Source organism: Talaromyces marneffei, chromosome 4 (genome assembly GCF_009556855.1).
Source record: "Talaromyces marneffei chromosome 4, complete sequence".
Lineage (NCBI taxonomy): Eukaryota > Fungi > Ascomycota > Eurotiomycetes > Eurotiales > Trichocomaceae > Talaromyces > Talaromyces marneffei.
In genome coordinates, this window is record NC_072351.1 from 1,625,509 (window position 1) to 1,636,926 (window position 11,418).

General features: G+C 46.7%; 4 protein-coding genes and 1 non-coding gene across 5 annotated transcripts; 3 read left to right on the top strand and 2 right to left on the bottom strand.

Annotated features, from left to right (window-relative positions):
- Positions 1-828: 828 nt before the first annotated feature.
- EYB26_005643 (uncharacterized protein) lies at positions 829-2,154 on the top strand (the record flags this gene model as incomplete). The annotated part of the gene is made up of 1 exon (XM_054264927.1): positions 829-2,154. One exon carries the CDS (start codon positions 829-831, stop codon positions 2,152-2,154), a length of 1,326 nt encoding a protein of 441 aa, XP_054120902.1.
- A 918-nt stretch (positions 2,155-3,072) lies between these two features.
- Positions 3,073-3,885, top strand: EYB26_005644 (uncharacterized protein; the record flags this gene model as incomplete). Its single annotated transcript, XM_054264928.1, has 1 exon — positions 3,073-3,885. The coding sequence occupies one exon, from the start codon at positions 3,073-3,075 to the stop codon at positions 3,883-3,885; it is 813 nt and encodes a 270-aa protein (XP_054120903.1).
- Positions 3,886-4,556: 671 nt separating this feature from the next.
- EYB26_005645 lies at positions 4,557-4,652 on the bottom strand. Its single transcript has one exon. It is a non-coding gene; the product is annotated as a tRNA-Thr (tRNA).
- A 555-nt stretch (positions 4,653-5,207) lies between these two features.
- On the top strand, positions 5,208-7,701 carry EYB26_005646 (uncharacterized protein; the record flags this gene model as incomplete). The annotated part of the gene is made up of 6 exons (XM_054264929.1): positions 5,208-5,522; positions 5,582-6,385; positions 6,439-6,511; positions 6,566-6,830; positions 6,883-6,995; positions 7,046-7,701. The coding sequence occupies 6 exons, from the start codon at positions 5,208-5,210 to the stop codon at positions 7,699-7,701; spliced, it is 2,226 nt and encodes a 741-aa protein (XP_054120904.1).
- Positions 7,702-8,840: 1,139 nt separating this feature from the next.
- EYB26_005647 (uncharacterized protein) lies at positions 8,841-10,354 on the bottom strand (the record flags this gene model as incomplete). The annotated part of the gene is made up of 2 exons (XM_054264930.1): positions 8,841-9,495; positions 9,564-10,354. The coding sequence occupies 2 exons, from the start codon at positions 10,352-10,354 to the stop codon at positions 8,841-8,843; spliced, it is 1,446 nt and encodes a 481-aa protein (XP_054120905.1).
- Positions 10,355-11,418: the final 1,064 nt, after the last annotated feature.

The following is an 11,418-nucleotide window of genomic DNA, read 5'->3' on the forward strand; positions in this document are numbered from 1 at the left end:
TTTTCTTTTTTGCAGAATCCCTGTCTAGGAGAAAAGCCTTTTTTTGCTGCTCTAACGTGACTATCGCAGCTTGGCAGGCAGTAGGCAGCTGAAATCAGCACGTAGTCAACTACTTAGTTTGAAGTAGTTACTATGTGACGTACTACGGTTTTAGGATGGATTTTGCAAATACTCTTTTCTACTTTCTGTCTTTCATATTCGATTTCTTTCTTTCTAAAAATCACAGGGCATGATACTATAGGCGTGCTTTTTTCCTACCGCCGGGGCCGACTGACGATTCCTGTGAGATCAGTAGTGTCTTTCCCGTGACATTCAAATCGAATCATCCGTCGAATTCTAGCCTGCTATACCCAAATCTATCAACTAGCAAACCAACAACCCTGTTAGCCTCAGCTCAGGTTGACAAGTGGAGTAGAACTAAGAGCGAGAAAAGCTCATGCTTACCTTCACTTACCTATCTGGAGGTAGTCTGCGTGCGACGGGTCGTATCATCTACCCTATACTAAGAGGCAACGATACCCTAACGCAAGTGTGGCTGAAATTAACCTGATGGAATGAACTTGTTGCTCATATCTGCGCTAATAGGTAAACATGTGAAGGAGTCTTTCGACATTCTCATGTTCAAGCCTCATCAAGCCACACTTTATAAGCGGTATCTTCCCTCGAGACGGCGGGAAGTCATGAACAAGATTCAAATCAATAACTAACTGAATAGGCTTCCATTTTCAGGTAGAAAGTCTCTTTCTCTGAACTCGAAGTTTGCTGACCGTGTCATTCAACAGTTCATTTGCTGCTCCAAGCAAGGCAAAGTTTAAACATCAAGTCGAAATGTGTCTAGTCAAGCGAACTAGGCGTATTGTTGGTGATGCCGAACGATCTCAAACAACCACATACTACTGTCCTCGAAGTCGCAACGGTCGCACCTGTAGCCTCACTCGCTACGAGGACGTCGAGAAACGTTATCAAGAATCGTCCAAAGTGATATCCCCGGAAACCTCACACCGTCGTCAGTCAACGACTAAAACATCAAAAGACAGTATCTGGAAAATCATGAGTGGTTCATTCTCTAAAGAGAGATCTGGAAAGTCACACGATGATCAGGCCCGTGACAGAAGGGACCAGCAGGCTGCGAGCCGTCATCCTCAAGCGCAACCGCCATCGTCGACTCAGCCTGACACCATACATGATCCTTTTCGACCTTCAGGGCAAGGCGAGCACCGACGAATCGTGAGTACACCCTTGATCATTGATAGGGCACCTAGAGAAATCGTCGAGCGGATTCGACCTGCCACAGCACCAGCCCCAAGGCCGGCTAGGCCTCCAAGACCGAGAACTCCAGTGGAAGAGCGTCCTCGTGCGAGGCAACATCCAGTTTCTATATACCAAGACGAGCCGCTGCCAGAGAGTGTCTATATACACCAAAACGAGCCGGTCCTAGCGAGACCAGAGCCCGTCTCTATACACCGAGCTGTACCGGAACCAGTGAGGATCGAAATGACTGGTGCCCGTCGGCCAGAAAGTGACATTGATGATCATTTCTCGACCTTTGCTACATTTCCTTCTTCTTCTTCCTCTTCCTCTTCGTCCGAAGCAGTGACCGAGTTTGAAGAAGATGAGTCATATAAAAACAAGGCAGTTGGCGAGCCCTATCGACCTCGAACTCCAGAGGAGAAAGGCACATTACGTCGCCGACGAGACCGCGAGTACCTAAATGCTCGACGAGAAGCTCTCCAGGCACAACGCGTTGCGGAAGATGCAATTCGAGAACGGAGAGAAATCGAGAATCTAGCCAATGACGTACGTCATGTCCTGGTCAACGGCCGGGCTGGCAATGGAACTAGTGCCTTGATACGACGTTCAACCAACCCCGTTAGAGAAGGGAGACCGGTAGTAGAAGCACTACCAGAAGGAGCAGGAGACGCCACGGAAGACAGGGGAGGCTTCCGTCGACACTCGACTGTTATTGCGAGACGGAACTGTACTCCTCCGTCATACGTTATACAGGAAGAAAATCGTCGTTTGAGGGAGGAAAGTGAGAGGGTTATTGAGAATGCGCGCGCTAGGCGCAACACCCAGGATCCCCAGGACCCTGCTGACGCCTTTTTCCGAGAGAGACATGGTGGAAGCAACTGGAGGCAATCGTATTACCAATAAGCATAACTTTCTTGTTCCCTAGGTTGTTAAACGATATCTAGGGCATGATGGTACGCCGCATGTACTGATTTTATGATTTTTGTGTACGTCGTTAGGCGTTTGGTTGGTTCGTGTTACAAGTGATGTGTGTCTGTGGGACTGATTTTGTTTGTATGACATTGCTGAAGACAGTTGCTTTTCCTTTGTACAAGAGTCTGTTTAGTTAAAAGAGGGAGATAGGTAGATAGATAGAAGACAATGATGATCACTCATCGCAAAATTGACCGAGAGTCTGAGACTCTGAGATTGATGTAGTGGAGATACCTCAGGAGAAGGAGCGGATAAATGATTCGAGGATCACGTGCGGTGATTGGCCTGGACGATAAGGTGGGCCTTCTCGAATCAGGTTGGAACCGTTGGACCCTCTCGACAGGGGAACAGGAAGAATTGGGGAAGAGATCAGACACACTCTCTAATCTGCTGGACAACCCTCCTTATCGCGTGTGGAGCATTGGTCATGTTTTTCACCGATGGTCGTCGTCGTCTTTTCCAATTAGTGCCCCATTTCTGTGAGTATACTCCTGCATCACTGTTGCGTTCTCTGGTATTATTCTGCCCCTCATGCTAACAACAAGATACCATCCATCTAGAACATACCTGTATCCACTGCTTTCGATGCTTCGACAACCGGAGTTGTAACGTTACGATCTCCAAACCGAATTTATCTATCTACGGCTTCCGCCTTGCGACATTTGATTGTCCACCGAAGCGGTACTGGTCCTCGGGTTACGAATCTAGAGGACAATGAGAGGTTTATTCAGATTATCACTGTGCGCCTGTAGTCTCAGGTGTACTCACGATACTCTAGTCTTGGATATCCTCGAATTTTGACCGCTGAGCAGCTCCAATTACGGCAGCAACAGCAACTCCCTACACACAATGACCGTACAGACAGAGCATGATGGAGACGCAAAGGAGCACACAGTTTCACCCTCCCAGCATGCAAATGTGCCATCCGGAGTTCCTCCGATAGATGAGCGAGATGCGCTGGTGTTTCAAATACCTCCGATAGACGCATTGAAAGCAATGACTGCTCATTTGACGGAATTGGCGCATGTCACCGGAGATGTTCCCGCAACGCCGTATGCACAACAGCAACCTCAGAATTCGGAGGATTCAAATCAGGATCTCATTGCGGAAAAACAGATGCCGGCTGTCAGTATCACCGAGTTACATGGTATAAACGATGCCGCCGCGGACTCGCCTTCTGCAGGAGTAATCCAGCATAATGTCTTGGTGAAAAGATTCTACTCGAAAAAAGCGCCACCCATCTCACTGGAGGATTACCTTCTTCGCCTTCACAAATACTGTCCCATGTCGACCGCCGTTTATCTCGCAGCAAGTCTTTACATCACGAGAATGGTGTTTACGGAAAAGGCCCTGTTTGTCACTCCTCGCAACGTCCATCGGTTGGTGCTTGCCGCTCTGCGAGTGGCCATGAAGGCATTGGAAGATTTGAGCTATCCTCATGCTCGCTTCGCTCGAGTTGGTGGTGTAGCAGAGCGCGAACTTACCCGACTTGAAATCACGTTTTGTTTTCTCACAGATTTTGACCTACGTGTCGATGCGCATGCATTGTTATGTCACAACAACCTACTTAACGGTACGCCAGAGCCGACGGAGAATAGCAACGATAAAAGAACTGCCGCTTCAAATACTGCAGCACCCGACGTCGCCGAGGTGCTTGCATAATTTGGATTTTGCATCGGTTCTTGATTTCAGAATTACTCTATACCGGCATCTGCATCTGGATTCGACACCGGGGAAATGATACGATATCGACTGTAATCGACACTTTTGGGGAAAGCCCTGAAAATGAACATATATTAAGAAACTCTGTGAATATACGCATTGCATGTACTATATAGCCCCTGTTTGGATCATCAGTGTATATTAGTGGCGATCATCTATGGCGAATTTTGATATGCATTGATTATAATAATACTATGAGAAATACATTGTTGTTTTCTGACTTTGTTGAATGTTGCTATGAAATACGCTAAGCGCACTCAACAGCTCAGCCACAGATGGATAATTAATTGTAGGTACTACGACGTATGTATCCATTTGGATGGAAGGACATCTTATTGGTTAACTATTCTTTTAAACTCTTCAACTGTTCATTCAACACCTATCTGACCCTTACTGTTGATAAGCGCGAACGAATATGAGAGATACTCGTAGTAGGTTTCTTCTAGTCTCCCTTTTGGTGAATGACTTTCCTGGCGAAAAAGAATGTGTAGTGAACGCTCCCACCATTTAACATGATGAATGCATTCATTATATACCGAATCGACCAATAAAAATAGAATCGAGTACTCCGTAGATGATGATGGAAGGGCAAATATGGATAGGAAAAAAATTGCCCCCACACTGGATTGAACAATGGACCTTTGCATGTCGAGAAATTGATATTTCAGGGTTACAAGTGCAACGCTCTACCACTGAGCTATAGGGGCTAAGATAGTTGATATTATCTGTTATATGACTCTTATCTAATTCATGAAATCATACCCAAGTGGCAGCCTGGCAGATCAATATTTCAATATACGCTGCATAGTAGTTGCTAGAAAAAGATGTACGAACATTACTCCGTACACTGGTGAAATAGCCCAGCCAATCAAAGTATGCTGTGCAGAACTGTAACATTGGCAAAATAATTTTTGGCGCAGAGCTCGATATCGTACTGCGCCACTTGGGGTAACAGGCTACCGCAATTCCGGCCAAATAGTTAGCGTTCGCTATTTAGCTCGTAATGATTAATTGTTGATTCTCAAACAACCATCATTCTTTGTATACGCCTGGTTATCCTGCAAGCTTGATGCTAGCTTTCTTCATTTTGTCTTTCTTTTATGAACGTTATGTCTCGTAATTTGGCGATCCATTGACGTTTATTTACTCCTGCGCTGTAAGCAACTTATCTGGGTGTCCTTTCATCACAAGCGCAACGTCGAGCTCCTCCCCCTTTACGAGCAATTTCAGCCCTCATTTAGAGGAAGAACGAATACCAGAGAATGTCCTCGTCCACCTCTGGTGGCCAGCCAAATGGCTCCCCGGCGCCGAATCCAGGCATGCAAACAATATCAATGAACGGGAAAGCTTCCGCCGCGCCGCCGCAATCTACAACGGATGGTGTCGAGCTCAAGAACATGAATGCCAGTAATGGCAATGGGAATGGCGCAGGGGAGAACGCCAGACCTCCGCTGCCTATTGAATCAGATATTATGCAGTTGGCGCGGTTAGGCGAAATTGGCGCTATGCAAAAATTGTTCGATACGAAGAAATTCAATGCCAAATATAAAGATGAGCAGGGTATCACGCCGTTACACGTGAGTTATTCAGCTCCGAGGCCTGGGGTGTCTATTTTCTAATTGTTTTTCTCTGGCAGTGGGCGGCAATCAATAATCAATATGCAATGTGCCGATTCCTTCTCGACTCTGGCGCAGATGTGAACGCAAAAGGAGGCGAATCCGTTGCAACACCCGCCATGTGGGCTGCACAGCGATGTCACTACTATATCGTCGACCTACTCCTCCAACGAGGCGCCGATCCTCTTCTCACCGACGTTCAGGGATACAATATTTTGCACTTGGCCACTATTGACGGAAATGCTTATCTGGTGTTCTTATTGCTACATCAAGGCATTCCTGTTGATATTCCGGATCCTCAGGGCCATACCGGTTTGATGTGGGCGGCATATAAAGGGCTTCCGGTCTGCGTGGATTTATTCCTACGATGGGGCGCGAACGTGAATGCGGCAGATGAAGGGGGTCTGACGCCGTTACATTGGGCGTTGGTGAAAGGTTCCTATATATGTGTTCAAAAGGTTCTCGAATATGGCGCGGATCGATTCGCAAATACGAGAGATGGAAAGTCGCCTGCTATGGTGGCCAGCGAGATGAGATCACTCCGAGTCTGGCACCGAGCTTTGAATGATTATGGATACGACAAGACTGGAAACTTGAAAACACTTCCCATGGGTATGACCATGTTTGTGCACAATAAGAGCGTACTCACGAAATACTTCTTTCTCTGGCCATTCCTTACGGTGTTCATTGCAATTTGGATATTGAGTAATTCGGCTATCTATATTGGAGTTCCAGTTGCTGCAGTTTTCATTTTTGGTATGCAATACGTGGTTCAACAAGTTGCGAACAACGGTCCTGGAGAATTCCGAGTGCTGCAAAAGACGGTAAGCTCTTCTCCTCTGTCGGTTTGGTATTCTGTGGCTAAATCATACTGTAGCCGTACCTTGCCGGCGTCTTTGCCGCAAGTCTTTTCTGGGTTAATGTCACATATCTCTTCCGTGTACTTCCTGGTAAGTTTTCCTTATAAACGATTGGGAAATGGACAAGAGACTCACATGCAGCAGTGACATGGTCTACCCACCCCATTCCCAACGTCCTATTTGCCGTGTTTGCAGCCGCTACGACCTATTTCTATATATTCTCCATGGTCGAAGATCCTGGCTATGTACCCAAGCTCAGCAGCAGAAACCAGCAAAGGGAAACCATGCGCGAGCTTGTCGACAACTGGAAATTCAACGAAGAAAATTTCTGCATTCACTGCATGGTTCGCAAGCCCGTGCGAAGCAAGCACTGTCGACGATGCTCGCGATGCGTCGCCAAACATGATCAGTACGTATACCTAGTTTCCAGCGTGTCAAACAGATATCTAACTTTACCGTAGTCATTGTCCATGGATCTACAACTGCGTAGGCGCCAACAACTTACGACACTTTGTCATCTACATTTTGTCTTTAGAGATTGCTATCGTGCTCTTCGTTCAACTAGTAATTCGCTGTAAGTTATCCCCAGAAAGTATGGAGACCATACCTAACATTGATGTTTAGATATCGAACTCCTCCCCGCCCCTGAAACACTCTCCTGTAATGTCATCAACGACAACCTTTGCACAATAGTGTCCAAGGATACTTTTACCCTCTTCCTCACCTTCTGGGCTGCCCTGCAATTAGTGTGGGTTACGATGCTCTGCTGCGTCCAATTAGTGCAAATCTCCAGAAACCAAACCACATACGAAAACATGCGAGGCTCAATCGGTACAGCCGCCGGAGCTTCTCAAGCCATCACATCCGCACTCGTAGCTGGAACCCCCAACCCAGCTGCCGCAGGTCTCACTGGCGCCGGTCACGGCCCAACACCTGGCGCTCCTCCTGCCGGTGGCCATGGCCATCATCACGGACGTAAAGGCGGCTTCCTTGGACAATGGATGGGCCTTCTAGGACTCGACACATTCTTCGCCACAGCCCAGGGCCGATCATCTCGTCAAAAGAACCCCTTCTCCCGCGGCTTAATGACAAATTGTCGCGACTTTTGGTTCGATTCTGCGCCTGTGTTCCGCACACGAAAACCTGGCTCGGGCATGCTTGATGGCGAGGTAGTGGATTATTATAAAATGTACGAGCCACCGTTGAGAATGACACAGGGGGGTACTCGAAGTGGGAATTATGTTAGTGTTGCTGGTGACGAACCTGAAAGTGCTGTGTAAACCAATCATGTATGCGTGCATGGCATTTGCATGCGTGATACGATGAAATGCATGTTTCCCTCATTCTATTCTCATCACTTTTCTCTTCTTGTCTTGCACAGATTCATCGATTTTCTCTCTGAGCGTTTTCGTCACGGGCGACTTCGACTCGACCTTCTAGCTTAGATTTTGAGCATCTGTATTTTCCTTTCTTGTATAAACGAACACAATACGATTAATGCATTGAACTTTTACAGAATACTTTTTACAAAGGCGCGACAATATACACGCTAGACGAGACGAGACTCCAGACGTACTCGGGCAGCCAAATTATAAGAAAGTGTGGTGTTCTCCGGTTCGTCTCAACTGGGTGCTTAATGGGCTAGAGGAGACATGTTGTCAATCGAATTTCGGAACGAGCGGTAATCGCGTTATGAGCTAATTGTCATTGTATGTGCCTAATCAAACGAAAAGAACATCTTTCTTTCGAGGCATCTGATTTGTGTTTGAATGGTATATTACTATATATAGCTTGTTCTAAGTGTGCAGCACAGTACATACTCGTATTCGGATAACTTGCGAATCAAGAATCAACCCAATCAATGTTATGGCGCTTTGATCGTACATTGAGGGGTTGAAAAAGAAAAACAAGAAAACAAAAGCGTAATCGGAGAATTTCAATCTTGACCGTCATGCAATTCATACATACATACATAAGATGGGGCCTCTTATCGGAGTCAATATCATTTTGGATGGGCATAGACCGTTAACGATGTTGTACGGAGCAGATCCACTTAGATTTTATCTGATCATTTGATAAAAAAAATTTCATCCTTGTAGCCACTCAGAATAGATTGGAGAGGACAAATGATTTGTAGATTTGATCAGATAACACGAGGATTTCTGGTCTATGTGGAGGCGTCTAGCAGTAGTGCGTGCCATATCTAGCTAGCAGCTGGCTGAGAATTTTCACGTCCTGCATAAGCTTGCTCTCAGGTTTGACCCGGTAGAGCCGGGATCATGTCCTCTCATTCTGTCTTGCTGAGTGTTGCTTTTTATCCCCACTGTCAACTTGTCCTAACGCCCAGGGATCCAGGCTTATGCTTCATGCCTGTTGCCTCGTGAAACAATGGGTAGGTCTATGTAAATGAATGCAATGACTATAACATGGAACGAACACCGCTCTTTTCAGGATCGCCAGCCTTTAGTGTCTTGAAGTACTCGCCAAAGATCGATTCCACAATCTCCCCACTTCGTGTAGCCAAGACAGAAAGCAAGCTATCACTAATACCATGAGTGCTTTCATTGCAACCCTGGAGCCAAATATTAGTGCCCGAACTGACCTTGTCGCGGTCTAGGACCAAGCTATAATTGCGATTCACTTTCCAGCCCCTGACTTTTGAAGCTGTGCCTGTGTGCAGCGGTTTCAGGTGCTCGATCGGAGCGCAGAGTTCTTCGTGCGTACTTCGTGTATACCCCGTTGCAACGATCAATGCGTCTAGATGCAAGACTTCTTCTTCTCTGCTGTCAATGCATTGATCTTGGGTCGAGCGAATACGAACTGCGAGCCGGCCATCAGTAGCTCTCGGGTCAATATGAACAATTTCTCTTCGTGGAAGAATAACTCGCTGCCAGCCGTCTTGATCTTTGTCCTTGACCTTTTGCATATAAATATCGTGATATATCTGCTCAATGAGCTCCATTCGGACCACGCCATAGTTTGTCGCACGGTCAGAGGCAATTGCCTTTTGACGCTCCTCGTCAGTGGTAGCGTAGAATCCGTCAATTCTCTCCGGATTGAAGATCTCATTTACACTTGAGATTGCATGATTAGCAAACAACGCCCAGGAACACCCATTGCAGGGGTAGAAGGTATAGCTTACAAAGGCGAATCGTCACTTGGTCGCAGAGCCGACTCTCTCATTATCAGCGTGGTCTTCACATTCGGGTGCCGTTCATATAGATCATGGAAGATCTCGGCTGCGCTTTGCCCGCTTCCCAATACCGCAACGTGATAGGATCTGGAAGGGTCTCTCAATATATCAAGAATGCTTGTACAGTAGCTGGACGAGTGCAGAATCCGCCGGTCGTGAGGAATACCTGGGGGGATCCTGGGCTTCCCTCCAACGGCAATTATCACGTTTTTGGCGTGCCGCGAAGACATTTGACCAGACTTGACGTCTCTTGATTTGACGATAAAGGATTCGATCTTCCCAGATGGACCGGTTTCACTGGCGGCTTCTGTAACTTCCACCACCTCCTGACCGTATATCACAACATCCACAAAACGACTGGCACACCAACGCATATAATCCCCAAACTCCAACCGCGACGGTAGAAATGTTCCCAGATTCGTAAAGTCAACAAGTCTCTCCTGGCTTTTTAAATAGTTCAAGAATGTAAATTCACTCCGTGGATCGCGAAGCGTGGCTAGATCCTTGATGAATGATATTTGCATCTTGGATCCGGGGACCATCATACCGGCATGCCAGGCAAACTGCTGTTGTTTTTCCAGAAAGCAGATCCTTGGTGGCTTGTAGTGTTTCCTATGATTTGCATTTTCCAGAGCATCATGTAATGCGATGGCAATTGCTAGAGATGCCGGCCCGAAGCCCACGCAGACTAGGTCGTAAGGCTCCCCACCATGACCAGCTTCCGAGGATGAAAATGCCATCTTGATTTTGTCTCTTTTGCTTGTTGAGTAAGAATAGCAGTTCGTTGTAAATCTGGGTGAATTGTTCATTCAAAAACCGCTACCGTCCTGTGTACCTGCACCCCACTAGTCTCAATATCAATGTACCCGGTACCGAGGGCTTAACGCTTAGTTAACTAGTACTGTAAAAGAACTTAAGTTACATCTCATGACAAGTCAACCCCTATAAGACATCTGAACCAAAGAGAGTGCGAAATTCCACTCACTGGGCCTCGTGATACCTGCTACCCTACCGACAGACCGCATTCAAAATAAAAGTACCTGGAAAGTCACGTTCTGACGAAGATCGAATTCAAGTAATGACGAAATTCCGATCTTCACCGAGCTTAATTCCCTTTATGGTAAGACAGCCCAAATGAGGGACCAGAGGGTCAGTGCCATGTTCAATCCATCCGTCGTTTTTTCTGACCAGGTTCATAGATCTGAAATGCAAATGCAGTACCCCTCTTATCACCACCACCACCACCACGACGTCTATCCATCGATGCCATTCGCTCTACGTGCCGATTACAAAAAGTAGGTAAAGCCCGAGACTGCGCCGATTCGGAGTTGAGTCGAGGCTGATAAACTCGAATATCAATCCGATGCACAGCAAGTGGTGGTTGTGTTTCCATTCGAAGGACACCCCGCATTCGATGGTGATGAGACGGAAACACGCTTGACCATCATGGCCAAATAAAATATCGACTCACTCACTGCGTTAATGCCCTAGCCTCTCGGTCTCTGACAACGGTGACAAGGATTTCGCAAGCTGGGTAGCAATCAGGTATAGACGTGTGTACGTATGTACCGGTATTGAAGCTGGAGTCGACTCCACTCTTGTTTGATATCCACACCACGGACCCAAGGCGAAGACGGAAGTTGTGGTCGAAACTTGAAAGACCAAAGCAACGTTCTGAAGTTGTTTCGGTTCTCAGTATATTACGTAGTCTACTTTCCTCAGGTAACTTAATTAATTAGTCTCGGCTTTTATTTTGGGTAGTCGCGCCTTCTGTCTAGAAAATGTTGATGATGGCTGGCTGGTC